General features: G+C 45.2%; 1 protein-coding gene across 10 annotated transcripts in view; it reads left to right on the top strand.

Annotated features, from left to right (window-relative positions):
- Positions 1 to 27,832, top strand: part of CACNA1B (calcium voltage-gated channel subunit alpha1 B) — a 324,850-nt gene that overhangs the window by 15,790 nt on the left and 281,228 nt on the right. For all 10 annotated transcript variants that reach the window (XM_053373456.1, XM_053373453.1, XM_053373452.1 and 7 more), the window contains exon 3: positions 1,915 to 2,054. In XM_053373456.1, coding sequence (XP_053229431.1) covers positions 1,915 to 2,054 — 140 coding nt within the window. The remainder of the gene's footprint in view (positions 1 to 1,914; positions 2,055 to 27,832) is intronic.

Genomic DNA, 27,832 nt, shown 5'->3' with positions numbered 1-27,832 from the left:
GGTAAAGCACTGAATGTGATCCCGCGGCAAGGACTCCGTAAGGAGCCTCGCCGCAGCATTCTGCACCTGCTGGAATTTCTGGGTCAGCTTCAAGGGCAGCCCCGCGTAGAGCGAGTTGCAAAAATAAAGCCTGGAGGTGACCGTTGCATGGGTCACTGTGGCCAGATCAGGGCAAGAAAGGTAAGGGACCAACTGCTTAATATGGCGGAGATGGAAAAATGCCACCTTTGGCGGGCTGCAACCTGTGCCTCCATGGAAAGCAAAGTTCTCTGATTGGAAAAGACGGAGAAATGCTATTGGGTGATAGAGAGAAGGCAGAAATGATCAATGCCTACTTTGCCTCTGTCTTCATCCAAAAGGAAAGTGGTGCCCAAGCTGGTGATAACAGAATAAACAAAGCAAGGAGGAAGCTGCAGCCCCAGAAAGGAAAAGAGGGGGTAAGGGAACATCTAGCTACTTTAGATGAATTCAGATCTTCAGGGTCTGATGAGCTGCATCCAAGGGTACTAAAGGAGCTTGCATAAGTAATCTCAGAGTCTACAAACTTTGAGAATTCCTGGAAACAGGGGAGCTCCCTACAGTCTGGAGGTGGGCAAAAGTTGTATCCAACTTCTCAAAAAAGAGGAAAAAGAAGACCCAGGTAACTACTAACTGGTCAGCTTGAAACTGATACCAAGAAAGATCCCTGAACAAACAATTTAATGGTTGGTCTGTGAGCACTTAGAAAAGGATGTTGTGATTACTAAGACCTGGCATGGTTTCTCAAAAACAAGTAATGCCAAATGAGTCTCATTACTTTTTTTGATGGCGTTGCAAGCAGTGACGGACTTTAAGCTCTTCAGCCAGGCCTCTACCACTGCACACACACACACACATTTGCGCAAACAACCTTCCAAGTTGTCCTAGCCAGTTGCCTGAATCTAAGAAAATGAGGGAGGGGGGCACATCTAGGGAGACAGGTGCTGTTGTTCTTTGCAACTTCACAGGTGGTGAACATGGCTGTTGTCAAACAGGTATCTGTTCAGAGCTGCTCCGAGTTGCCCTGCAACTTTCTGCAACAACTTCATCGTGAGTTCTGGCACCTATTTTTCTTGGGGTGGGGGGGATACTGATGACAACTCCCAACATTTCTGAGTTCTGTCCATGCTGGCCAGGGCTGATGGGAGTTGGAGTCCAACAATACCTAGAGCGAACAAAGTTTTCCACCCCTACTCTAAGAAGCAACTCCCTTTAGGAGGGAATCCTTTCATACGGTGGGGAATTCTGCTTCTTTGAACAGGGGTGAGGAGGCTGTGGCACTCCAGATGTTGCAAATCCCAGCATCCCTGACCATTGGCTGTGTTGCCTTCTGCTCCGATGGAAGCTGTAGTGCAGCAAGATCCACCTGCTTTATTCCTGTCAAGCTGCTAACAATACTTCCTCTTTGCTTCTTAGCTGACCTCAATTCTGGCTCAAAACGGGGAGAGTGATTGTGTAGATTCACTCTGCAAAGGGGGCAGAATCAATGAGGAAAGTAGGAAATCAGGAAGGATTTCGGGAAATGGGACACGAGGTAGTGATTCCAGTTTCAACTCATAAAAAGGCCTCGGATTATATGCAGAAGACACTGGATGACTCTACGATAACATAGGCTTGGAGGATAACACACTCTCTTTTCAATCTTCATTTGCTTCACTATTTCATAAGTTTGAACCTAAAACACAAACATGAGTTTGAGGTGACTCACAGGAGAGGAAATGCAGGGCAGGATGGCTGAGGGTGAAGTTTACAGTCTGTACAGTGTAGAAAAACCAAACCAAACAGTGAACTCTTGATAGCAAGGAATAAAACGTGAATTGACTATCCCAGCACCTGTAGAATTGTAGCTCTTTGCCTGACATTGCTGCTCTTCCCCTTCCCTCCTCTTCTTTTTAGGATGACACTGAGCCATATTTTATTGGAATATTTTGCTTTGAAGCTGGCATTAAGATCATCGCGCTGGGTTTTGCTTTCCACAAAGGCTCTTATCTCCGAAACGGCTGGAACGTGATGGATTTTGTTGTCGTCCTTACAGGGTAAGTGATCTCCCCCTCTCCCCGCTCTCTCTCGCCTGTCTCCACAATTCGTAGAAATTATGCTGAGAATGAGTTGCTTTGATGCTTATTATTATCATCAGCAAGGTGAAGAAGAGAATATGATGCTATTAAGATTCTATAGTAAAGCTATATTTGAAGACTTACAGAGGAGCTGTTGTGGAGGTGAATTTGGGCAAGCCTTTGTCTAGTCCAAGTTTATGAACACACTTAAAAAATAATAGATGGTTGGCAGATCTTAACTCTGAAGGCAATCCTTTTCATTTCTTTCTTCTTCGTTTTAATGCCAAATCGTCTTCTGAAAAGTACAGAACAGTTTTAAAAGCAGGAAATGTTTTAGAGGTGGATTAGATTGGACAATATGTGAACAAAAGGAGGTTCACTTTGCCTTAGAGACCAAGAAGAATGCAAAGGGGCAAGAGTCACGAAGTAGCAGAGTACTGAATAAAAATGATCAATATGCTGGATATTTTGGAAAGATGATGATTTGCTCTTCAGTTATGAAACATCTAGTTGTGCCCTATTTTGAGCTTCTGGATATGGTATAATAAGGAGTGGGTGTCCATTTTCCTCCTTGTACCTTTACAGTTATTGACTGGTATAAACTGAGAAGTACCTCAGGCGTGTTGCTGAGCTGAATTACCCAACTGGCATCTTTGCATCATTTGGGGGATTGGGTAAAGGAGGGTGAGGGCTTGGCAAGGGGAATGGGGTTGTCCTAAGTAAGGTTGGCAAGCAACATAAGCAGGGTCTGCATCCCCAAATATTTATATAGATGGCAGACTGGCTTAGAGCTATTCTTCCTTTACTCATGGACAGGCCTGTGTGTTTGTCTGCTGTAACATGTGCCATTGTACTGAAACTAAATAAAGTGTACACCTGGCTCTTCATAATAATTGTTTTATTCACATGTGAATTGATTCAAAGTGGCTAATCAGTTAAACTCGTATGTTTAGCCGGTTTAGTCTTAAGCATGCTTGCTCCAAAATAAGATTAGCATTCATGTTCAGTTAAGGAAGCTATTGTATCTAGCTAAGTTCTACTCAGACCAGTACAATCATACCTCGGGTTACAGATGCTTCAGGTTGCGTTTTTTTGGGGTTACAGACCGCCGAAACCCGGAAGTACTGGAACAGGTTACTTCTGGGTTTCTGCGCTTTGCGCATGCGCAAAAGTGCTAAATTGTGCTTTGCGCATACACAGAAGTGCCGAATCGCAACCCGCGCATGTGCAGATGTTGCGGACGTGCATCCCACATGGATCACGTTTGCAACCCGAGCGTCCACTGTACACAAATGAGTCATGTCCATCCATTTCAGTGTGTCTGCTCTGAGATGGGATGAATAATGGTTACAAACCTTAATTCTTAATGTAGTTAAAATAAGCACACTAAACCAGAAATACCTAATAATGGCCTACTTGGATCAGGGGAGTGCTGTGAACATAGCGTATCTTGCTGTCAGTAGGTTTTTGACTAAGTCCCCCATGATATTCTTGCGGAGATATGTGGGCTGGACAAGGTAGCTGTTATGCGGATTTGTAGCTGGTTGACTGACCAAACCCAAAGAGTGCTCACCCACAGTTCCTAATCATCCTGCAAAAAAGTGACGGTTGGGGTGCCACAGGGTTCTTTCCTGGACCTGTTGTTGTTCAACAACTTTATAAGTGACTTGGGTGAATATATGGAGGGGATGCTCATCAGATTTGCAGATGACTGGAAGGGGATGCCAGTGATGCAGAAGACAGAATCAGGATTAAAATGATCTTAACAGGTTGGAGAACTAGGAGAAAACTGACAAAATGAATTTCAATAGGGACAAATGTCAGGTTCTACACTTAGGTAGGAAGAACCAGCTGCCCAAATCTAAGATGGGGGGCACCTGGCTTGCCAGTAGTACATGTGAGAAGGATCTAGGAAACTTAATAGATCACAAGCTTAACATGAGTCAGCAGTGTGGTGCAGCAGGAAAAAAAGCTAATGCTATTCTAGGCTGCATCAATAGACATATATTGTCATGATCAAGGTAAGTAATATTACCACTCTATTCCCCCTTAGTCAGACCACACCTGGAGTACTGTATCCAGCTCTGGGCACCACAAGTTATGAAAGATATTGATAAGCTAGAACGTGTGCAGAGGAGGACAACCAAGTTGATCAGGGGTCTGGAAATCAAGCCTTATGAGGAATGGTTGAGGGAGTTGGGTATGTTTAGCCTGGTAAAAAGGAGACTAAGAGGAGACAGGATTGCATTCTTCAAATATCTAAAGGGCTGTCACATGGAAGAGGGAACAAGCTTGATTTCTCTTGCTCTGGAGGCTAGGACCTTAGTTTACAAGAAAGGAGATTCTGACTAAATACAAGGAATAACTTTCAGACAACTATCAGCGGAACAGCCTCTCTTGGAAGTTAGTGAACTCTCCTTCCTTGGAGGTTTTTAAGCAGAGGTTGGATGGCCATCTCTCATGGATGATTTAGTTGAGATTCCTGCATTGCACAGGGTTGGGCTGGATGCCCCTTGGGGTCCCTTCCAACTCTACAGTTCTATGGTTCTAAAAATGTCAATAATAACCTCATCATGTTTATATGAAAACATCTAAGAGTGGAAAACATATTAACCCAAACAGGTCTTTCTCAATGGTAATATATTTCCATTTACAGCTGAGTGGAGGAAACTGGTGACCCTTCAAATGTTGCTGAACTTCAGTTTCTGTTGTTGCCAACAATTATGCAGGTGGTAGTCCTACAAAATCTGGAGAGCTGCATCCCTTTATTTAAGACATTTCTATGCTGCTTAATTGGGATGTGGGTGGCGCTGTGAGTTAAACCACAGAGCCTAGGACTTGCCGATCAGAAGGTTGGTGGTTCGAATCCCTGCGATGGGGTGAGCTTCCGTTGCTCGGTCCCTGCTCCTGCCAACCTAGCAGTTTGAAAAGCACATCAAAGTGCAAGTAGATAAATAGGTACTGCTCCGGCGGGAAGGTAACTGGCATTTCCGTGCGCTGCTCTGGTTTGCCAGAAGCGGCTTAGTCATGCTGGCCACATGACCCGGAAGCTGTACGCCGGCTCCCTCGGCCAATAAAACAAGATGAGCGCTGCAACCCCAGAGTCGTCTGCGACTGGACCTAATGGTCAGGGGTCCCTTTACCTTTACCTTTATGCTGCTTAATTATTCACATTTCTAAGCAGTGTACATGAATACAATCCACAGAAATGGGTACAATTAAATAATCAAAAATTATAGGAAAACCAAACACTTCCTTAAAATGCCTGCTGGAACAAGAAAGTCTTTGCCATGTGCCTGAAGTTCACTGAGGTGTGTGTGTGCCTGTTTAATCTCAGCTGGGAAGGAGTTTCAAATGCACCTTTTCTAGTAGTTACAAGCCAGCCATCTGAGCCATGGTAGACCACCAACAGAGATTTCTCCAAAAATCATAGTGATCAGGCATGGAAATAAGGGATCGGGTGGTCCCAAAGATTTCCTAGACTCACAGTGCAAGGGGCATTGTAAATTACTACAAGAATCTTTACTACAATAATTTCCCCCCTAAACCGTATGTAGTTCTTGGTGCTCTTATTTGAGGATATTCCCTTTTGCAAGACTCATTGAGTTTGAGTGGACTTACTTCCAAGGAAGTTCAGTTGGGGTTGCCATTTTAAGGTTTATTTTCTTTGGATTACAGCCCAGACTTAACTCAGAGTAGAGCTTTCTCAGAGTTAACTGAAGCTAGTAAATTTCAACTGAATGTTCAGTGGCTCAAACTCAAGACTGCTTAATGCCAATAAGTTTCTCTTCAGTGCTCCAAGCGAGTATATTATGTTCATAATCAAGGTGGATCCCCTCCCTGTTCTTTTAAATATATACCTATAGGTAAAATGGGATTCTGATCTGTGTCTATGACAACGAGAACAGCTTGGTTATGTTTGAGTTGTTCCAGATTGATTTTCTGTTCTGAACTATGCCTTCATGTATGTGGCATAAAACTTAAAATACTGTATTTTTCCATGTATAAGACTAGGTTCCCCCCCCTAAAAAATAATGTCAAAAATTAGGGGGCGTCTTATACACGGGGCCATCTCCCCCCATTTTCTTAAATCTGAGTTCCCCAAAATAGGGGGCGTCTTATACATGGGGGCGTTTTATAGACAGAAAAATACGGCGGTTGCTCTACCTTGTGGAAAAATCAGGAGTAATGGGATCTATTGGGAAACCCTCCTAAATATTATAGTAGGTTGTGTGTCTTCATAGCTTAGGGTTTTATTCAAAGTTTGACCTGCAGCAGTAGACTCATTAAAATTGATGGGCATGACTGACTTGGAAAGGACACTTGCTCTATGGTTAGAGCATTTGCTTTGCATGCAGAAGATCTCAGGTTCAATCTCTGCTATCTCCAAGTGGGGCCTTTGAAGCACCATCAGGGAGTTCTTCCCATTTAGTCTAAATCTCTTCCCTCTTGAGATTTGAACCCATTAGTTAGGATCCTACCTTGGCGGAGGGACCATAGCTCAGAGCTAGAGCAGCTGCTTTGTGTGCAGAAGGCCCCAGCTTCAATCCCAGGTATCCCGAAGTAGGGCTGGGAATGTCTCAGCCTGAAACTCCAGAGTTGTTGCTAGTCAGTGTTGACAGTACAGTGGAAGCTTGGGTTGAGAACGTGATCCGTGCGGGAAGCATGTTCGCAACCCGCAGCATTCGCAACCTGCAGTGCCGTGTGTGTGCATGCGTGAGTTGCGATTTGGCACTTCTGCAAATGTGCAAAGCGCGATTTAGTGCTTCTGCACATGCGCAGCCGCCAAAACCTGGAAGTAACCTGTTCTGGTACTTCCGGGTTTCGGCGCGTCAGTAACCCGAAAAAACGCAACCTGAAGCGTCTGTAACCCTGGTCACTGGTCTGATTTGAGTTAATATTAGTAGGTCTGCTCTGAGTAAAATTTAGTTGGATACAACACTTTTATTGCATAGGGGACTCTTAAGAGAAAGGAGCCTGGTGACGTGTGGGGCAAGGGAATTTTCTGTTCCATTGCTTGAAAGAAGTTAATTATTTTCTGGGGTGCTGCTGATGGATGCTGTCTTAGTCATAGGATCATAAACAAAGATGTGATGTTACATATGCACACACGATGTAAGCGATTCGTTTTAGAAAAAAAATGCCAGCCTTTTTTTTGGGTATCATTATTGCAAGTAGTTTTAAGTGCTGTTTGATCTTTGAATATAATTGCACAATAGCAAGTTTGATTAGACAGCTGTAATAAGAAGCCTTGTTGCTCTCATCAAACACATGCATTCTTTTGAAGTGCAAGAGTGTTAATGTCAAGGCTTCTGGCTTCTCCTGCTGATCCTAGCTGGGATGTATTGAAAGTGTCTTGTACATGGGGCTTCCTACCAGGCGGGCAGCAGGGAGAGGACTTTGTATAGATAGTTGGTGACATTTCTTCGCAGAGAGGCTCTCTGCGGGAAAGAGGTTGCTACATTAACTGTAATGCCTGCCATTTCAACTTGCAAGACCAAGAGCAAAAACCAAACAAACACCCCTCCACAGCTTTATTTCAACACCACCACATATTGCTGAAACATCTAGAAATTTATAACTGGTTCACTGAATGATCATTACCTAAATACAGTGGATACTCAGGTTGTGAACGTGATCCGTGTGGGATGCACGTTTGCAACCCACAGCATTTGCAACCCAAGTGGGTTGCGATTCGGTGCTTCTGCGCATGCACAAAGCGCAATTTAGCACTTCTGCGCATGTGTAAACACCAAAACCCAGAAGAAACCTGTTCCGGCACTTCCGGGTTTCGGCGGTCCGCAACCTGAAAAAACGCTCCCCGAAGCGTCTGTAACCCGAGGTATGACTGTAGTGGGCAAGGGTCATTATATTCAAATATCTAAAGGGCTGCCACATGGAAGATGGAGGAAGCTTGTTTTCTGCTGCTCTAGTCTAGAGGGTAAGACCCAAGCCAATAGTTTCAAATGACAACAAAGGAGATTCTGACTAAACATTAGGAAGAACCTTCTGACAGTAAGAGCTGTTTGACAGTGGAATGGACTCCTGTCAGGAAACTGACTGTCAGGACGCTGACGAGTGTGCACCAGGGAAAGGGAGGCTGGAGTCTGACTTGGGAGATGGGGCCTGTACCAGGCAGGAGGCAAGAGGCAGAGGCAGGAGAAGCTCCATAGCTGGAGGGTGGAGCACAGGATGGGTTGGGAAAAGAGGAGGAATAGGCAGGCCAGGCAAGTGAAGGGCCAGGTGTTCCTCAACCCTTTCTTGCACCACTGTCTCTCAGAACCAGGAGAGGATTGAAGTGGGAAGAGCAGAGGCAGCTTCCATGCAGGCAAAGCCTCCAGCTATATGTTTTAGCCTGGGGGGGGGGGAAGGTAAATAAATGAGTGGAGGGAGAGTGCCCCCCAATTGTTGCAACTGCTCCATAGAGCACAGACTGGGGATTAGCTACCTATACACTAGACAGGTGTGCCATAGAAATGATTGTAAGGGTCAGCTTGGCAATAAACTTTCTGTCCTGTTCATTCCTTTGGCAGGAGAGTGCATTTCATAATTCCCTAGAAAGGCAGACCCTCCAAGTGTCCCTATTTTCCAGGGACATCTCTGATTTAGAGAAGCCATCCTGGTTTCTGATTTGACACCGGAATGTCCCACTTTTCCTTAGGATGTCCCTGTTTTCATTTGAGAAATGTTGGAGGCTATAGAGTTATCTGACCCCTGAACTGTCTGAAGGCAATCCTGTATAGGGAAGTTTTAAAAAAATATTTAATGTTTTATTATGTTTGTATATACGTTGGAAGCTGCCCAGAGTGGCTGGGGCAACCCAGTAAGTTGTGTGGGGTATAAATAGTAAAATTATCCATATGGAATGGGACGTTCCTATTATCGAAGAAATGTTGGAGGGTATGGGAAGGTGGTGGAATCTCCTTCATTGGAGGTTTTCATACAGAGGTTCGGTGGCCATCCGTCAGGGTTTATTTAGCTGTGATTCTTGCATTACAGGGGGTTGAACTCTCCAAGTCTATGATTCTATGATCATCAAAGGTTGCTACTAGATGGTCAACATTTTCCAGGAGGGATTCAAGACCATAGCAGAAGTTTACATTTGCACTATTAAAGCGTTTTAAAGTGCTTGCCATGGTGCAACAACTCCACTTAAAAGGCAATTGATGGCAGGTATGGCCTGTAGCTCTACAACTGTAGGATCCTTGTTTCTATCAGCCCCAGCCCCAGCTAAAGACTAGGAATGATCATTGCTGAGCAGATGCATAAACACCCAATGAAGAGATTAGGATGAATGCTCACTGTCATATAACATGCCTGTAAATAAATTGGAATGAATGCTCAGCGAAGAAGTCCAACGGTAACCTCTGCATAAGCTTTGTCCAAGCACATCTGGATGAAGGCTCAATAAATAGTGTTTGATGGAGCCCAAAATATCATGGTAAGCCAGGTTTTCTGGTTTACCATGGCTTATTATGTGTAAGCAGCAAGCAATTACCGTATTTTTTGCTCTATAAAACTCACTTTTTCCCTCCTAAAAAGTAAGGGGAAATGTGTGTGCGTCTTATGGAGTGAATGCAGGCTGCGCAGCTATCCCAGAAGCCAGAACAGCAAGAGGGATTGCTGCTTTCACTGCGCAGTGGTCCCTCTTGCTGTTCTGGCTTCTGGGATTCAGAATATATTTTTTCTTGTTTTCCTTCTCCAAAAACTAGGTGCGTCTTGTGTTCTGGTGCGTCTTATAGAGCGAAAAATACGGTACATTCTGCCTGATTGCCCTTCCTTGGTCACGAGGAAGAGAAACTGACAGGAATCCACAATGAAACTTAGCTTCCCAATACAGCTAAACCTAGAATGGCAGTTTCCTTTTCCCAAGCCAGTTGGAATCACAAACCAGACTTCAATAAACCATGGTGGTGTTTTTAGCTTAGGATTTCTGGCTTATTAAGGAGAAACAAGCCACTATCTCAGAGCCATATATAATGGAAACCCAAGCAGTAGCGAGGAAGTAAGTGCTGGTGCATGAGAAAACCATGATAAGCTGGGAACTCAGGTGTGTAAATAAAGTGCATTGTCTTGGGACAGATGTAATTCTGACATGCTGAACCTGCAATTGCTTCTTTGCATGACTATAGAACACAGGAAGCTAACTTATTTTGAGTAAGGTAAAAGGTCCATATAGTTTGGTGTTCTCTATAAGAAGGGTGGAAAGCCTCAAGCTTGAGGGCCAAATATGACACACACACTCTGACCCTTGAGACGCTTTCTAGGTCACACCCCTTTCCTCAGGCTAAACCTCTCATTAAAAACTCCTTCCCTACAGTCCACCAGCCCTACTTTGCATTCTCCTTGAGTTTTATTGTCTGGATGAAATATGTCATTGAATTCTGGTAGTGCTTTTGGATGGAGGACAGAGAGGAGAGTGAGTGAGAAACTAGCTGAATGTAACAAAGTAAAATTTACCCTGTTGCTCCATCCCTTTTGCAGCTGGCCCATCCAACCACTAGCATGTGGCCCCCAAAAGGCTGCCCAAAAGGGAATGTGACACTTGGTGTGACCTCTGTAGCAGCTGCTCTCCATGGTTTCAGGCAAAAGTCTACCCCAGGTGTACCTGTACAATCCTGGCTATTGAAACTGGGGGCCTTTCATTAAGGAGAGAAACCATGAAAGGAATCAAGTCCAACCAAAAAAGCTTTCTTCTTTTTTGCAGAAAACTCTGAACAAAGAGTACTGGATTAGAAAGGGATAAGCATGGAAATATTTGGCGCTGGCTACTTTTGAATAGAGTCTTTGAGAAAATAGCTTTGTTTGCTGGTGTGATGGATTCCATTTTGATTTCTTTTCTAAGACAAGGTGTCATTAAGCCAATTTCTTTTCAGCATCTCCAGCTGTGTGAGAGAAAACAGCAAAATAATCTACAGTAGTGAGGTTACTGTGGATACAGTATTTAATGTATGGAACTTCGATGACTTGGTTATTCCCAACCCTGACTTCCAACTTTGAATTGCATTGAGTACAGATTTCATAGAATCATAGAATCATAGAGTTGGAAGAGACCACAAGGGCCATCGAGTCCAACCCCCTGCCAAGCAGGAAACACCATCAGCGCACTCCTGACATATGGTTGTCAAGCCTCTGCTTAAATTTGTAGTGGTGCATATCAGGGATGCTGACTTGCCCCCCACATTGAGGGGCCCCGGTGTCACATGACACGTCCAGCCCCCACCCAACATGCCAGCACTCTCCCGGTGGCAGTGGGGGATGGGGAACACGGAGAGTGATCTTCACCCTCCATGTACCCTGCCCCTGCCCAGTGCACTAGTGCTTGCCCAGTGGCAGCAGGGGATGGCACCCCCATCAATATTGGGCAGGAGCTCAGCCCCTGTCCACAGATATTGAGGTGGCCGCAACCCCTTCCGCCCCTTATAATTTGCACTCCTGGTGCATATACGTAGAAGCTGTGTTTTTAATGCATTGTTATTGTAGCAGATTAGAGACTAAGCTATGACTCAGGAAATCCTTGTTTTGAATTTGCCTCTACCATATGCTTGGGAGCTGGTCTTGCAAAAGGGTTTCAGCGACCTCCCAAAAATCAATTAAAGTGGCCACATTGCATCATTAAAAAAGAGGATACAAATTTACAAAGGCTGATCTGTGTTCAGATGCAGTTTTATAAATTCCTATAATTTAAGTAGAAATGCAATAGATCCTTTCATCATAGTGGGGGGGGGGCGGTGACTGTAGCCAGTATCCCTGATCAGTCTGCTGACCAGATGCTACTCTTGTTGGGCTGCTTCAAGGCCCCTTCCTGTTCTCCATTCTAATGGTTCTTTATTTTTAAACCAGACTTAGGCTGGACTGCCCTTCTAACAGAGAACATCTTCAACCAGAAGAGTGTAAAGCAGAGCACATGGCCATCTATTCTAACTGAAAGCATTTTATGCCCAGGGTTGGTTACAGACTGAGCATTAAATATATATATATATATATTTGACATATGCTTTGGTCTCAGTGTTGTCTTCAACATTTCATTTTAATGGATTTTATGTTTTAATGCAGGATTGGGGAACTTCTTATCTCTAGTCTAGGCCAAACTTGGCCTGCTGGGCTTCCCCATGCCGAGCCATGACCCCCCACCCTACACGTGGTGTCATACAGGTAAGGGTGGAGCTTGGCCAAACTTGCTCGAGTGGCCAGGGGCGTACGAAGTGTGGGGCAGGCCGCCCCGTGTACAAGATGTGTGTGTGTTACAAGATGCCCCCTGCCTCCCCCCAGCTTGTTGAGCGGCCGAGGGTGCACACAGTCCATATGGGTGCCGCTCACGCTGTGTCCATACGGGCTGCCACTCTTATGCGCCGTCCATATGGGCTGCTGCTCTCTCACTCTGTCCATATGGGCTGCCGCGTGTACACACTCCATATGGGCTGCCTCTCTCACAGCCGTCACACGGGCTGCCTCTCGCATGGCGACCGTATGGACGGTGCATGTGAGCAGCAGCCCGTACAGACTGCGCATGTGCGGCATCCTGTACAGAGTGTGCATGCACAAGATGCTGCACATGCACACTCCATACAGGCTGTCCCGCTCTGGGTCCCAGAGAGGGTTCCTCCACTGCTGTGAGTGGCTTCTCAAGTACCTGGTTTGCTAAAAGCTTTTGAAGTGCTTGGCAAAGCAGGAACCCAACAGTAAGCAAGATCACCCCTCCTCTTGTATTGGCAGCTGTGAAGGAAGGGTGATTCTGCTTGCTCTGGGTGTCCCCCTTTCCTTTGTCTCAACAGCTGTTGAAATGAAGGTGGGGGGAGGGAAAACCTTGTTTTTAGCAGCCCTCAGCAGCAAGTCGCTTGATTGGACCTGGGACCTTCTGCATGCAAAACAAATTCTCTATCACTGAGCTAAGGCTCTTTTCCAAAATAGGGTAGGGAGCTGCTTTATACACAGTCTGCCTGCTTTATTTTTGTTGTTTAGTCGTTTAGTCATGTCCGACTCTTCGTGACCCCATGGACCAGAGCACGCCAGGCACTCCTGTCTTCCACTGCCTCCCGCAGTTTGGTCAAACTCATGCTGGTAGCTTCGAGAACACTGTCCAACCATCTCGTCCTCTGTCGTCCCCTTCTCCTTGTGCCCTCCATCTTTCCCAACATCAGGGTCTTTTCCAGGGAGTCTTCTCTTCTCACAAGGTGGCCAAAGTACTGGAGCCTCAGCTTCACGATCTGTCCTTCCAGTGAGCACTCAGGGCTGATTTCCTTCAGAATGGAGAGGTTTGATCTTCTTGCAGTCCATGGGACTCTCAAGAGTCTCCTCCAGCCTGCTTTATACCTGCTTTGGGATGCGGGTGGTGCTGTGGGTTAAACCACAGAGCCTAGGACTTGCTGATCAGAAGGTCGGCGGTTCAAATCCCCGCGATGCGGTGAGCTCCCGTTGCTCGGTCCCTGTTCCTGCTCACCTAGCAGTTCGAAAGCACATCAAAGTGCAAGTAGATAAATAGGTACCGCTCCGGCGGGAAGGTAAACAGCGTTTCTGTGTGCTGCTCTGGTTCACCAGAAGCGGCTTAGTCATGCTGGCCACATGACCCGGAAGCTGTATGCCGGCTCCCTCGGCCTATAGAGCGAGATGAGCGCCGCAACCCCAGAGTCGGCCACGACTGGACCTAATGGTCAAGGGTCCCTTTACCTTTATACCTGCTTTATTCAGCCTGCTTTCTACCACAGTCTATACATTGGTCTACCTACCTCTATCTTGCCTACACTGTCTGGCAGCATCTCTCCAGGATTTCATACAGGAAATTTCTCCTACTATACATGGAGAGACCAGGGACTGAACCTGTGATACTGGGGCTTTGTCTGCTGCCAACTTAAATAATGGTTGGTGTGACTATCAATGCCACTCATTTCCCTTTATCTTGCAACTAAGTATATTTGTATAAAACACCAGTTACTGCATCACTGATCCTGGGGTGTTGAGAATCTGCTTTGTCACAATGGAAAATTCTTTATGCTCTAAGCAGTCAGTCCCCTGCCTAGTCCAGGTTGTGGAAAACCAAAGAGTAAATCCTGTGGAAGGAATACTCATTTGGTGAGAATGCACCTGTACTGGAGAAAATTGTGTGTTAAAACATGGATACTAGTCAAAACTGCACACAAAAGTGTGCTCATTAGGAGACGTTTGTAATAAATAAAATAAACCCTCCCATGGTTCTCCACAAAATTAGTTTGGAATACGCCAAGCTATTTCCCCTTTTATTGTTTGTGGGGCTGGGGGTGGGGAGCCATAGGAGGAAGTAAGCTGGTTTTATTTAGGCTCCTCTCTCTCCTCATCAATGATAGCACTTGATTCCAAAACTGCTCCCCTCCCAAATGCCCCCTATCTCTCTTCATCTTCCCTGAACCCCCAGTTTGAATCTTAAAACATTTGCTTTGGCCATTGCAACATAATGACCACGGGTTTTATTTTAATTTTTTTGGTCTGTCAATCTCAGACATTGGAACTTGTTAATTAGAAAAATAAATCAAGAGTTCTAGTGTCTTCTGCCAGGATCAATATAGCATCAAGCTGAACAGAAGCCTAATACATTGCAGCTGAAAGCAGCTTGTTCCAGAAAGCATTTGCTTGGTGTCTTAGAGCAAAAGGCTTTTGGTGCTGTTATCTTCTCCACTTCCCGGGAAACCTGGTGATTTGCTGTTAATAACAGAATGAGGGACATAGGCTTGTCTCCTCTTGACAGAGTATCTTTCCATCAAATGTGCCTTTTAAAATTCCTTTGGGGCAGCTGTGCACCAAGGCAATGGCTCACCCTGGGGAAGCTAACTTCCAGGTGGAGGAGAATAGGAGGGGGCTATTAATTTAGTGCCTGTTCAATTTACATGTAAACTGCTTAGAGGTTTTTGAGTTGTCGTTGTTCTTTCTCTCTCTTTTTTTTTACAATCAATTTTACAAGATAAGTAAATGGTAAACACATATATTTCTACATCTTGGGATTTAGGTGGACCAACTCATAGGAACATAGGGTCCTGAGTCAGAACTCTGGCCCACCTAGCTCAGAATGGTCTGCACTGTCTGACAGTGGTTCTCTAGGGTTTCATACAGGGGTTGTCTCCCAACCCCACCTGGATTGGGATGCTTGGGATCGACCCCAGGGCCTTCTGCATGTAAAGCAGGTTCTCCACCCTTAAGTCGTGTTTTGCCTTTTTGTACCCTGAAAATTCAAGTATGCAACAGGGTGTCAGAAAGGTGGTGGTGGGGCTTGTTGAACTTGTGGGCCAATGGAGAAATAAAATTGGAGTCTGAATTTTTTTTTTCTAACCCTGCTGTTGGACATCAGCAAGCTTTATGCTGGGCAAAATACAGTAGTTGAATTGCTATTGGCCATGGTAGGGGGAGGTTGTTGGGTTCAGCTGTAATGCCAGTGTGAACAGGAAGCCAGGATGATGCACTCAGCTCTTCTGTTTCCATACTTACAATTCATCCAATCTTGGTTCCATTCAAACCTCTCAGATTATTATTTGTGTTTGTCTGCAAATAGGGTGGTTGGGCATTGCCAAAACAAAAAGTACAAAAATAGAACACAGGGATTAGCATAAAATGTGCATGTGCATGGATTCAAGCTTATAAAATATCTGTCATGTAAATAAAAGCACAAAGGAGGGTATTGAATGTTAGTCGTACTCAGAGCAGACTCATTGAAATTGATGGAGAAGGCTAACTTAGATTCATTAATTCAAATGGTTCTTTTTTTAGTAGAACTTAGTTGGATGCAGCCCAACGTGTCTCAGGATAGTGAGGGAGACTGTTGATCTTTGTAGTGGATCCCAGTGCTAACCACCAATTAATACGTAGTGGATTTACCCTGCTAACTGCCCCAATCAAATATAGCGGACCCACCTAATGGTATAACAATTAAATGAATGTCTACAATTTACTACAAGCTAGCTGACTGTGTGTGGGGTGGGGTGGGGTCTTGTGTGAGTGAAACTGTGATTCAGGGAGTCTTGAGCAGGAGTTAATCAAACAAGGGAAGTTTTATTTACAAGAAAGAAAGAAATTGGTGAAACAAAGTTGGGTCAGGAGATTAACTTATTACTAAAGTAATTACTTAAACTAAATATAAGGATGTCACAGGCTTAAACACAGTATTGCAAGCACAGCTGCTCACAAATTCCCTTTACTCAAAATCACTTGTTTCACTTCAGTTTCTGTTACTCCTTTCTAGTCCCTTATGCTTTGTTCAGGCAGATACTTCAGGTCAATGCTTTTAACAGAGTTTATTATTTTGGTTCACAAGCAAAGGGTCACTTTTTGTCAGTTACCCACTCTCTTAGCAATCCTACTCCTGAGGTATTCCATTTAGTATAACAGACCCAGGGGATCCCCTCACCCCTTTTTACTGGCCTGGGAGTCTTCTTTACCTAGAAGATCTCTCCCCTTCTGGCTAGAATGAGACTCAAAGAGTCTGTATTCACACAGCTATACCTCTCCTGGCTCAGACTGAGCCCTCCAAGTAACTCCTGTTTGTATACCTTCCCAGACCCTCAACATGGTCTTAATACCCAAGCTATGAGACTCCTTCCTCTAGCTATCGATATTCTCCTCAGTGTGGATGTTCAACTCAAATCAGAACCAGTTTTCCCTCAGTCAAATCGTATCTCCCATTCAGTGCTATTTTTCTAGAAAAAGAGGAGCTGGAACTCACAATGAACACCTCCCTTGTTCTCTTAGAATGGCAATGGCGCCCACCTGAGAGGTGCCGGAACTGAGTTCTGGTAAGTTCCAGCTGAAAAAAGCCCATCTCCCATCTCAAATCAAGCCCTATCTCGGTCCCTATCTAACTTGCTCTCTCAGAAACTGCTCCTTTTATTCTCCCTCCCAAAGTGTTGCTCCACTAGGATTGCCATCTTTGGTCAGGCAAAGTAAGGGACAGCTTGGGCAAAGTATGGGACAAGTGGGGGTTGGGGGACTAAACATTACTTTACCTGGTGCAGAAATGGCTTCAAAACAATCCATTACAATGAGTTGTTTCCAGTGCTGGTCATACTAATAGAGTAGACCCAATGGAATTTATGGATCTAAGTTAGCAATGCACATTAATTTCAATGACTCACATCCTCCCCACCTGCTGGATTTCTGCTTGTCAGTAAATGTTGAAACCCAGCCAGAGAAAGAAAGGTGGAGATAGCAATAAATTCTGTTTCCTAACAGAGTTTTGCCTCCAACATCCTGTTCCATATAACTGCTAATGCCAATTCATTCACACACACATGCATCATATTCAGACAAGTTCTTCCAACCACTAGGGTTACATCTTCTCCTGTCACATATTTGAGGCATTTTAAAAAGAATTCATCTGTTATCCATAGGCTTTCATAGTAGCATTGAATTGTAGAGTTGGAAGGCACCCTGAGGTTCATTCTAGTACAACCCACTGCAATTCAGGAATCTTAAGCATCATTTAAAGCACACTTATACCACTTTAACCCCAGAAAATCCTAGTTTGCTTGGGGACCCCCTATTCCTTTTCCAGAGATATACCGTATTTTTTGCACCATAACACTCACTTTTTTCCTCCTAGAAAGTAAGGGGAAATGTCTGTGCGTGTTATGGAGGGAATGCCTACGGGTGGCATGCCTACGGATTTTCCTCCTCTAAAAACTACGTGCGTGTTATGGTCGGGTGCGTGTTATAGAGCGAAAAATACGGTAGTTCCTAGAGTCCTCTGGGATAGATTGCTATACCACTGTTCTTTCTCAGGTAGAAAAATGTCTTGGGCCAGCCCTATCCTGCCTATTTAAACAGACAGGAATGACTTCCTTGAGCAGGTCACCATGTGGAGTTTCAGCATTTGTCTAGGCAGCCTTTCTCAACCTGTGGTTACCCAGATGTTGTTGAACTACAACTCCCATCACCCCTAGCTAGCAAGGCCAGAGCTCAGGGATGATGGGAGTTGTAGTCCAACAACATCTGGGTAACCGCAGGTTGAGAACCGCTAGTCTAGAGGAATGTCACCAGACTCTGGCCAGGCTCTGCTCTCCATCACAGTCTTCATCTGAGACTTTCCTCCAGGCGCTTCCTCTGGGGAAGGCTTGGATGGTGGTGATAAGGAAGAGGGTATTTTCGGTGGTGGCTCTCACTTGTAGAATGCTTTCGCCACTGAAGGCTGTTTTTGGCACCTGTTAAAAGCTTCCCTTAGGCACCTAATGGATTATGATGCTGTCACTGTTTACTGGTTGTATGTTTTTGTTGCTGTTTCATTGGGTTTTAAAAAATGGTTTGTGGTATGGTGTACATTGTAATTTGCTCTCCTTTGTGCTCTAATTCTTTTGCAAGCCACTTCCAGCATCAGCCAAAACTCACCTCCCCCCCATAACCCTCCTTCACCTATTGTTTTATATCCTAGGATGATGTGGCATCCGGCCAGGCGAATTGGAAAAGGCCTATCTATTTGTCTCTATGGCAACGGCAACCTCTTTGGACATATAAATGGAAGTGCTTAAGGGTCAGCTAAGTCTATTATCTTGCAAAAAGACTGGTCTGACTGGTTCAACATTTTCTTCTACTAGATTCTAAACCTCACTGGTTACAGAATCACAGGCTTGGAAGGGACTTGCAGATATCCCAGGTGATCCCCCTCCAAAGAATATAACAATGATATTGTGAGTTTGGAGGCGGGGGTTCCCTGGATCCTGGAGGCATTAAAATCTAATGGAAAATTCAATTGTTGAATTAGCCAGGCCAACTTCTAGTTAATGGGCCCTAGGTATGGGCCATTAGTATAAGAAAAGAAGTTGCTTTGTGCCAGAGGGCAAATGAGTGAGCCCTCTCTCTTACCAGGCTGGAGGTTAGAAGGACAAAATCCTCCCTCTCTCTCTCTCTCTCTCTCTCTCTCTCTCTCTCTCTGTGTTTGTGTGAGAGAGATCTGGGCTAGAAGTAGGCTGCAGGCAGAATTCTGAGAGTGAGAGCCATGCTTGGTTTCTGCTTGAATCCAAGGCTGTGGCTATGGGAGAAGCAAGGCCTTCTGGGGTGTTAATGCTATGAGTATATCCACCACAGGCTCAGGTTGTATATATGTGCAAATAAACCATGTATCACAAAGACACCACAGTTTCTACTGTTCTTCCAAGGAAACTGAACCCTGGGTAAATGCCTGGAATCCCTGGAACCTCACGGTTGGAGTAGTGTGCAACACTAATAATGCATCTCCCACCATAGTAGACTGTGGATAGATGATTCATGTGCCTGCTCCGTCTGCTGTCAAGGTTCTCACTGTTGGCAGGCAGCTTCAAGGCCCCTCTTCTGCTCTCCCTTCCTTAAACCAGACTTGGACAGGACAACTTTTCACATAAGAGGACTGTCCTCTCTAAGGTAGGGAAAACAGCCAGGCTCCTTGCAAAGCAGATTGCAAGATGAAGTTGAAATAAATGAATGACCATTAGGGATAGGGGAGAAATTCGGTTCAGTTTGCAACTAAAGGAAAACCTATCCAATTTCTGCTTCTCAAAAATAGGACACAGATCAAAAGGCAGACCTCTTTCAAAAAGTGTATTTCTCCTTATTTTGGAATGCAGTTCTTGACAAGTAATATGTACCCCCTCCAAAAAAATACAAATACTAGTGTAAAGTGTGTGTAAGAATGAATATATTAGTGAAAATAACACATAGCAATGCATTTTTGTAGGTAAATTTAATTGTTATTTGCTTTTCTCCACTCTTCGGCCAAAAAGGCTCCCATAGCAGCTTACATACAATCAATTAAACTAAGACAGTCCCTGACTGTCATCTTATAATATAAAATCAGAACGCACAAGGGAAAAGAGACAGGAGGGAAAAAATCAAACTCAGGCATGAGTTGTTCTTACAATGACCAGCTTGACTAATTTAGGGGTAGGATGTGACTGATGAAGCTGGTCTGTCACAGCCAAGCTGATGGAGTGAGTGCTGCTTCCCATTTCTTCCACCGGTGGGATGAAATTGGTTGCCAAAAATGTGTTTTAGTCAAAGCTGCCCACAAAAAGAAAAGAAAAAGTATACATTAGGATAAATTTGCATGAAAGTGCTGACAGATCTTCATGGCACCTTAAAAAAATCACAATCCCAAACTGATGTGGAAACATGCAGGGAATTTTATGAATGAGGAATGTTTGGCGGGAATGTGAAACTGAAATGGGCAGCTTGGCCCATCCTTAATGAAAACTCAATTCTTCCTATGTGCAAGGAGCCTCTGTACGTAATTCTATACTGAGCAAAAAACACAGGAGAGGGAAGTGAGTAATTTTATTCCCTCTCCTTTACCATTTATTTCATTCCTGTCTCCCTGCCTGCTGTGATCTAGCAACAAGAAATGCATATTGAGCTTGAACAGCAAAGAGTCTGCAGCACTCAGCATGTTCTCATCATTCGTGTTGTGTTTTCCATTTTATTACCAGAGGTTTAAAGATGTTGTGTCGCTCTAAGTGGGGAGAGGATAAATAAATGGTCATTATTCAGTGAAGGACGAAGGGAGAGCTGCTTCCCCAGCAAGGCGAGAGGAACCTGATGCAATCATTCCCCCGTTGGGTTCCCTGGTTTTATTTTCTGTGGGTTTTTTTGTTTTACTGCATTTATTTATTTGCATTGCAGAAAGGTGGGAAATAAATCTTGGTTCCTGAACAGCAATGAAACATAGGAAAGTTATCTGGTTTGATGCTGTAAGGGTGTTAGTCAACAAATCACTGTAGATCCCAGACTTCCAATCCGGGCAGGGCCCACACAGAGATTGCATGAAATGGAAGACCTCCTTTTCTGGTTTGTTTGGCTCCTCTTGGCACCTTCGGGACCACCTTCCTTCCTTCTTCTTTAATTCCAGAAAGAAAAAGTTGTTGGTGTTTCACCAGTGATATTATTGGAGAGTGTTTGTAAACAGTGGCGGAGCTTCATCCTCCAGCATTGGGGGTGGGGTGGGGGTGGGTGGAGAGCAGGTGGGGGCCATAGCTGTCAACATTTCCCCCCTTTTAAGGGAAATTCCCTTATTCCAAATAGGATTCCTCGCAAGAAAAGGGAAAAGTTGACAGCTATGGCGGGGACATGGCTGGCATGCATCCCGGGGGTGTGGCAAATGTCCCAGGGACCTGGCTCTCATCCTGGGGGAGTGGCACGCCACCCTGGGGGCATGGCACACTGCCCACAGCAGCGTAGTGCCCAGCGCGGGTTGGGGGGAACAGCCGCAATGGCACCCCTCTGGGATTGTGCTGCCGGGGGCGGTGCGCTTTCTCCCGCTCCCCTCTTCCTCCGCCAGTGTTTGTAAGCTCTGCCTGGAAAAAGGAGAGAGAGAATTAGATGGGAAACCAGCTTCCTCTTAGTGGCAGGATGCTTCTACAAAGCTGGTAACCCAGAACGGGCTCATTAGTCAAGGCATTTGTCTTGCATGATTTGGCGCTATTTAAAGTGGAGGCTAGGGACGCGGGTGGTGCTGTGGGTTAAACCACAGAGCCTAGGACTCAGAAGGTTGGCGGTTTGAATCCCTGCGACGGGGTGAGCTCCCATTGCTCGGTCCCCGCTCCTGCCAACCTAGCAGTTCGAAAGCACGTCAAAGTGCAAGTAGATAAATAGGTACCACTCTGGCGGGAAGGTAAACGGCGTTTCCGTGCGCTGCTCTGGTTCGCCAGAAGCGGCTTAGTCCTGCTGGCTACATGACCCAGAAGCTGCACGCCGGCTCCCTCGGCCAATAAAGCGAGATGAGCGCCGCAACCCCAGAGTCGGTCACGACTGGACCTAATGGTCATGGGTCCCTTTACCTTTACCTAAAGTGGAGGCTGGGGGAAGGGATTTAGCAGCCATTCTGGGCTACTTAGTCCACAGAAGTGACTGCTCATTTTTCTTGCAGCGGTTGCAGGGAGGTTGGGCCAGTGGTGGAGCTTCATTCTCCGGCACTGGGGGTGGAGAGCAGGCGTGGGTGTGGCTGGTTTGTGTCCTGGGGGTATGCCGTGCCACCTGCGGGGGCATGGCACCCAACGCGTGTGCGGGTGTGTGTGTGTGTAGCCGTGATGGCACCCCACCAAGATAATGGTGCCAGGGCGGTGCACTTCCTCTGCCTCCCTTCCTCCGCCAGTGGTTTGAGCACCCCGCCCTGCTCATTATGCCTATTGTCTATTTGCTTGCCCCCCTCTTTTTTAAATCGAATTCACAACACTGTCCAGGCTGGGGGCAGGAGATCTGTGGCACTCCAGCTTTGGGTGGAAGATGGCAATGCTAATTTAGGAGTTTCTTCCTGGGAAGCGTCTCAATGCAACTTCACAATACAATAAATATACGTGCATCATAAAGTCATTTGTAAAGACAGCTAATACAATTTCATATAAATATAATTGATTCAAATGGTGACTGAGCATATGCTGTCTAGGTTGGGGGCAGGTGGGTGCATCCCTGAGGGATGGTGGGGCATGGAGGGAGTCTGCTGCAAAGCGATGCAGGGGGTGCGCTTGCGTGTCACAGTCCAGGAGGGTGGGTGGCAGTGTTGCCTCCCAATCTCCTCTCTATCAGAGCTGTTGGGCCTGTTGTGAGGAAGCAGCAGCTTCCTTGTGTGCCACAGCCTCTCTCTGCCACTGGTTCTGTCTTGACGCAGGGATGGAACTGCTGCTGGAGGCATTGGGCTGCCACAAGGAAGCTGTCTCTGCAAATGCCAGGATCCAATGAGAGAGCCTTTTGTGGGGGTGCCTGGTCATGCTCTCTCTAAAAAATGTGCCCAGGGCCATGCCCCCAGTACCTCCCCCAATGCTACACCACTGGATTCAAATCTAATACAGTCATACCTCAGGTTACAGCCGCTTCAGGTTGCGTTTTTTCGGGTTACGGACCACCAAAACACGGAAGTACTGGAACGGGTTACTTCTGGGTTTGGGCAGTTGTGCATGCGCAGAAGCGCTAAATCACGCTTTGCACATGCGCAGAAGCACCTAATCGCAACCCGCACGTGTGCAGATGCGGGTTGCGAACGTGCATCCCTCGCAGATCACGTTTGCAACCCGAGCGTCCACTGTACAGATCCATAGGATACAAAACACTCAGAAGGCTTATTGAAAGAGAAAGGCTTCAGTAGGCTAGGCACCAAAAAGACAAGCAGCCGCACCTGTCTGATATGCAATGGGAGGGAGTTCCAAAAGGTTGGTGCTACCTCATTAAACACATTATTCCTATATCTTACTGATAACATGGTATCTGTATGAGGCCCTCTCCTCCAGGTCACAGATATTGTCTGTGTATATAAGGGATGATATGATCTTTTAGCTATTCTGAAACTAAACAGAGCTTAGTACACCAGTACCAGCACTTTGGATTTAGCCGGGTAGCTAACTGGCTGTCAGTGCTCCCAGACTACCGTTCCCATCAGCCCCAGGCCAATGGTCAGAGTTAGTGGGACTTGTAGTTCAGTAACCACTAGAGGGCCTGAGGTTCCCCATCCCTTGGCCCAGAGGAAGATGTAAGAAGAGAAGATACTCAGAGGAGACCCTCCTGGCAGGGCTGTTGCCCTCTGCATATCATGGGGCAGCGTTTCATGAGTGGGGCTTGTACTGTGGTGGCCCCAGTTGTACGATACCCTTCCATCTGGTGCATCTGGCCTCATCATGGTATCCATTTTGATCATCTGTCAGGATGTACCTTTTTGCTCAAGGCTTTAAGGGTGAAGGATGAGATCAAATTATCCCTCCCACTGAATGTTTATGCATGGCATGGTTCAATGGCACTGAGTTGTGTGAAACTTCCCCTCTGACAAATTGGTGAAGGGCGGGCTATAAATATGGCAAATGAGAGTCCTGCTGTGTGCAGAATCCTTTTTCAGCTTGATGGCAGCATTCCCTCTGCCAACAGTGAGCAGAGCAAGTAATCTACATTTACCTGTGTACAATATGCTAGTTTCTACACACTCAAATCTGAATCTTCCATCCAGGGACACAAGAGGCATAATTAGAGTTCAAGAACACATTCCAGCCAAGCAAAAATCACTCAAGGAGGATGTGAGGCAGGGCTGGTGAGGGGTGTGTCCTGGGACGAGTTCTGGGGGCCAGATAGAGAGGCCTGGAGGACCACATTGGACCCCCAGGCCTGATGTTCTCCAGCCCTGGTCTCTCTGATCCAGCTTCCTGTTTCCCACAGTAGCTAGCCAGATGCCTCTGTAGGAAGCCCACAAGCTGGCCATGGGGACAATAGGTTCTCTCCCACAACTGGTATGCTGCCTTTAATCCTGGAGAAAACTCACTGGATGCTTTATCTCCACAAATTTCTCTAATCACCTTCTGAAGCTCTTCAAGTCCATCACTATATATTGTGGGATGGAGTTTCACAGAGCAACTGTGCAAGATGTGAAGAAATGCAGCTTGCATTACTTTGCACTAGTTTCTTAGGGTGGCCTTCTGTTGGATCAGACCAAAGGTCCATCTAATTTCTGACTCCAACCCACCCACCTTGGAGCAGCCAAGCAGATGCTTCTGGGAAGTCCAAAATCTGATGTGTGTGCATGTATTGTTGTTGCTATATATATAAAAAAACACTTTTGGTTTTATCAAGCTTAGCTCCTGGTCAACATACCTTTTTTTAAAAATGGGCAGTAAAGTTGCTTAAGAAACTTAGACTGCCTATGTGCCATACACCCCCAGTCACAGGAGTTGTAGTTTACCCCTATCTAAACTATGATTCCCAGCACCTTTAGTTGACCACCGTTTCCAGGATTCTTTCTGGAGGGGAAAAATGTATATGTAGACAGAAAAAATCTAGAGAGTGAAGTTGACTAGACTACAAGGCCAAGATCAGCTCTGCAACTAGGAAGGAGTACCTTGTTAATCTCAGATTAGGATGAAATGGCAGTTGTGGTGCAAGGTTAATAAAGGAGTGATCCCTTGCTCTGCAGCTGTTGTATAAAGCTCATGTCTCAGTGGAGCGCCAAGGAAGGCAGCAGGGTGAGGCTTCATTTCAGAGATCCCTGTTAAAACATTAACATCATCACTTTGAAGACACCGTTAAAAGTCAATTACATTAATGGGGCTCGGTTGGAATTGTGCTAAGTGTGGCTCTGGTCAGAAGCAAGCAACTTTGCAAAATTGGCCCCTTGATACTGCAGCACATTCACCCTCTTTCTCATGTTTTCTCTCACTCTTCCCTTGATTTTGGCATCTTAGTCATACTAGCTCATTTTTTCACTCAATCAAGGTTATAATTATTACTGTTGTTGTTGCTATTACTGCTACTACACTGGAGGGACACAAGATTCAAACTGCATTCCCAGGGCAGGATGGAATTTCCCCCTTCTCCATAGTAGCAGTTGTAATAATAATATTACACCATAATCCATTGCGTCTTGCTCATATATAATTGTTTTTTGGGATACAGCAGTGAGCCCTTTTGCTGGTTCCAAGATTCTGCGCAAGTGCCCAAAATCTGCAGAATTTTGTTTTGAATACAGAATATTCCTGGGAATCTTAGTTTCCTTTTAAAAAAGAACAGAGCCAAAAACCCAAGTTTCTAGACCACATGGCTTACATCATAGGCTTGAAACTTTGCGGGTAATTCCTAGTGAAATCTCTGAAGGTAGTGGAGAGTTTGATTTAGCCTCACAGTGGTATTTGTAGGGGTCATTGCCTTGCATAGCACATTACAGTTCCTCAGAACTACATGAAGTAGATCACATTATACACCAACACAAGTGGGGTCTACAACAAAATGTTGCAGTGTGGAGTCAGTTGATGGGTGGTGTGTGTGTGCTTTATTCTAGCAAAGGAATGACCGGGAGATTGGATTTGGCAACTGTGAAGTCCTATCTTTACTTGCCCCATACATGACATCATGTATGATTTACGGATGATGTACAGTATGTATTATGTCAAATGTAGGGTGTAGCTTACCAGAAATGGCCTTGTGGGACAGGCGGACAGGTAGTCCTGGTGGGCCAAGACTGGCCTGCAGCTCAGAGGTTTTCCACTCCTGATTTGTTTAGACTCCAAATTTGTTGTTGCTGAAGAAGAGCAGCTCATGTTCATTTGCAAAAGAGCAATAAAGCAGTTGGTACTGTGATGATTTAGAGCAGGTCTTTAGGTTCTTTTTCAGCCAAGGGTTGCATTCCTTCCTGAGCAATCTTCCAAGGGCCGTATGCCAGTGATGGGTGAGGCCACAAGCAAAAGTGGGTGGAGCAACAGATGTAAATTTTACCTTTGTGCAGTAGGCTTGTTTCCACACATACATCTCTCTTCCCTCCTTCTGGGCAAACAAGTGGCCTTATCATTCCAGCCAGGCAAAGGACAGAGCTCTGAGGGCCAGAATGTGAGGCCTGGGGCAAGGCAGGTATTAGTGAGACCCCAGGCTGCTGTGCTACATCTCCTCTTCACAGGGGGCCTCCAGTAAATATTTGCTAACCAGAGATCCCATTGACACTCTGGTTTCAAACCAGGACAGTTCTCACTGTTCCCAGCTCTTACAGGACCTTGCCCTTTGAAGAAACCCTGCTCTTTCTAACCACGAATTTTCAATTATTGCTGTGCTGAATTTTAAATTGGAGAGGTGCTGAATTTTCAGTTTGCGCTGTGCTGAAACTTGTCCTCCAACTGGCCAATTCTTCACTCATAAAAGGCTTCTGTTCTGGGTTGCCTTGGGATTTTGCTATGTTTCTGGTGCATGTTATGAAGGGTGCATTTCTGCTCTTTCTCCATTTTTTGCTGTAAAGATTTAAATAATTTCTTAATAATACAACTGTTTTGGACAATTCTGTATATTCAATACAATAAGCTTTTTTTAAAAAAGAAGTTAAAATATATAGACTATAAATATTTCAATCTACATCAACCAGATATATACTTTTACTGTTTCTACTTGAATATATTACTAATCATGTGCCCTCTAACCTGCATCTGTATTTGAATTTTTTTTTAAAATAGCTATTTTAATTGTTTGTGTATTTGGACTCCTTTAGGAGAATTGGTGGGATTTAAAATTGTTAAGGATAACAGCAGCTTTATTTTTACTGTTAAAAATTTATACAGCCTGGTCTGTACTCCCCATTCTTAGTTAATTAAACAACATTAAACATACCCCGGCAAAGAGTACAGATTGGCCATGTCCTGCACTTAATTGTTCCAACACAAAATAAATAACCTCAGTTCCTTGATGAAGTTGTTGTATCTTCTCTCACTCTAATTTTTATTAGTTTCATCATAAAGTGATGCCAAATGCTAGGGGGAAAGAACACATAAGGGGTTGCTGCTGTTAACTACATGTCCTTCACCCTAGAGTCCCAAGTGCTACTCCTACTCAGAGTAGAGCCATTAAAATGAATTGACATGATTAACTTAGGTCTATTAATCTCAATAAAAGGGACACGGGTGGCGCTGTGGGTCAAACCACAGAGCCTAGGACTTGCCGATCAGAAGGTCGGTGGTTCGAATCCCTATGACGGGGTGAGCTCCCGTTGCTCGATCCCTGCTCCTGCCAACCTAGCAGTTCGAAAGCATGTCAAAGTGCAAGTAGATAATATGGTCCCGCTCTGGCGGGATGGTAAACGGCGTTTCCATGCGCTGCTCTGGTTCGCCAGAAGCGGCTTTGTCATGCTGGCCACATGACCCGGAAGCTGTACGCCGGCTCCCTCGGCCAATAAAGCGAGATGAGCGCCACAACCCCAGAGTCGGTCATGACTGGACCTAATGGTCAGGGGTCCCTTTACCCTTTACCTTTATTAATATCAGTGTGTCTACTCTGAATAAAACCTAGATGGCTACTACTCAAATTTTCAGCACAGCATTATTTCCAATATGAGC

The sequence above is a fragment of the Podarcis raffonei genome, chromosome Z, assembly GCF_027172205.1.
Source record: "Podarcis raffonei isolate rPodRaf1 chromosome Z, rPodRaf1.pri, whole genome shotgun sequence".
Classification (NCBI taxonomy): Eukaryota; Metazoa; Chordata; class Lepidosauria; order Squamata; family Lacertidae; genus Podarcis; species Podarcis raffonei.
The sequence above is the reverse complement of the archived record's forward strand: the minus strand, read 5'-3'. Positions and strand labels throughout refer to the sequence as shown.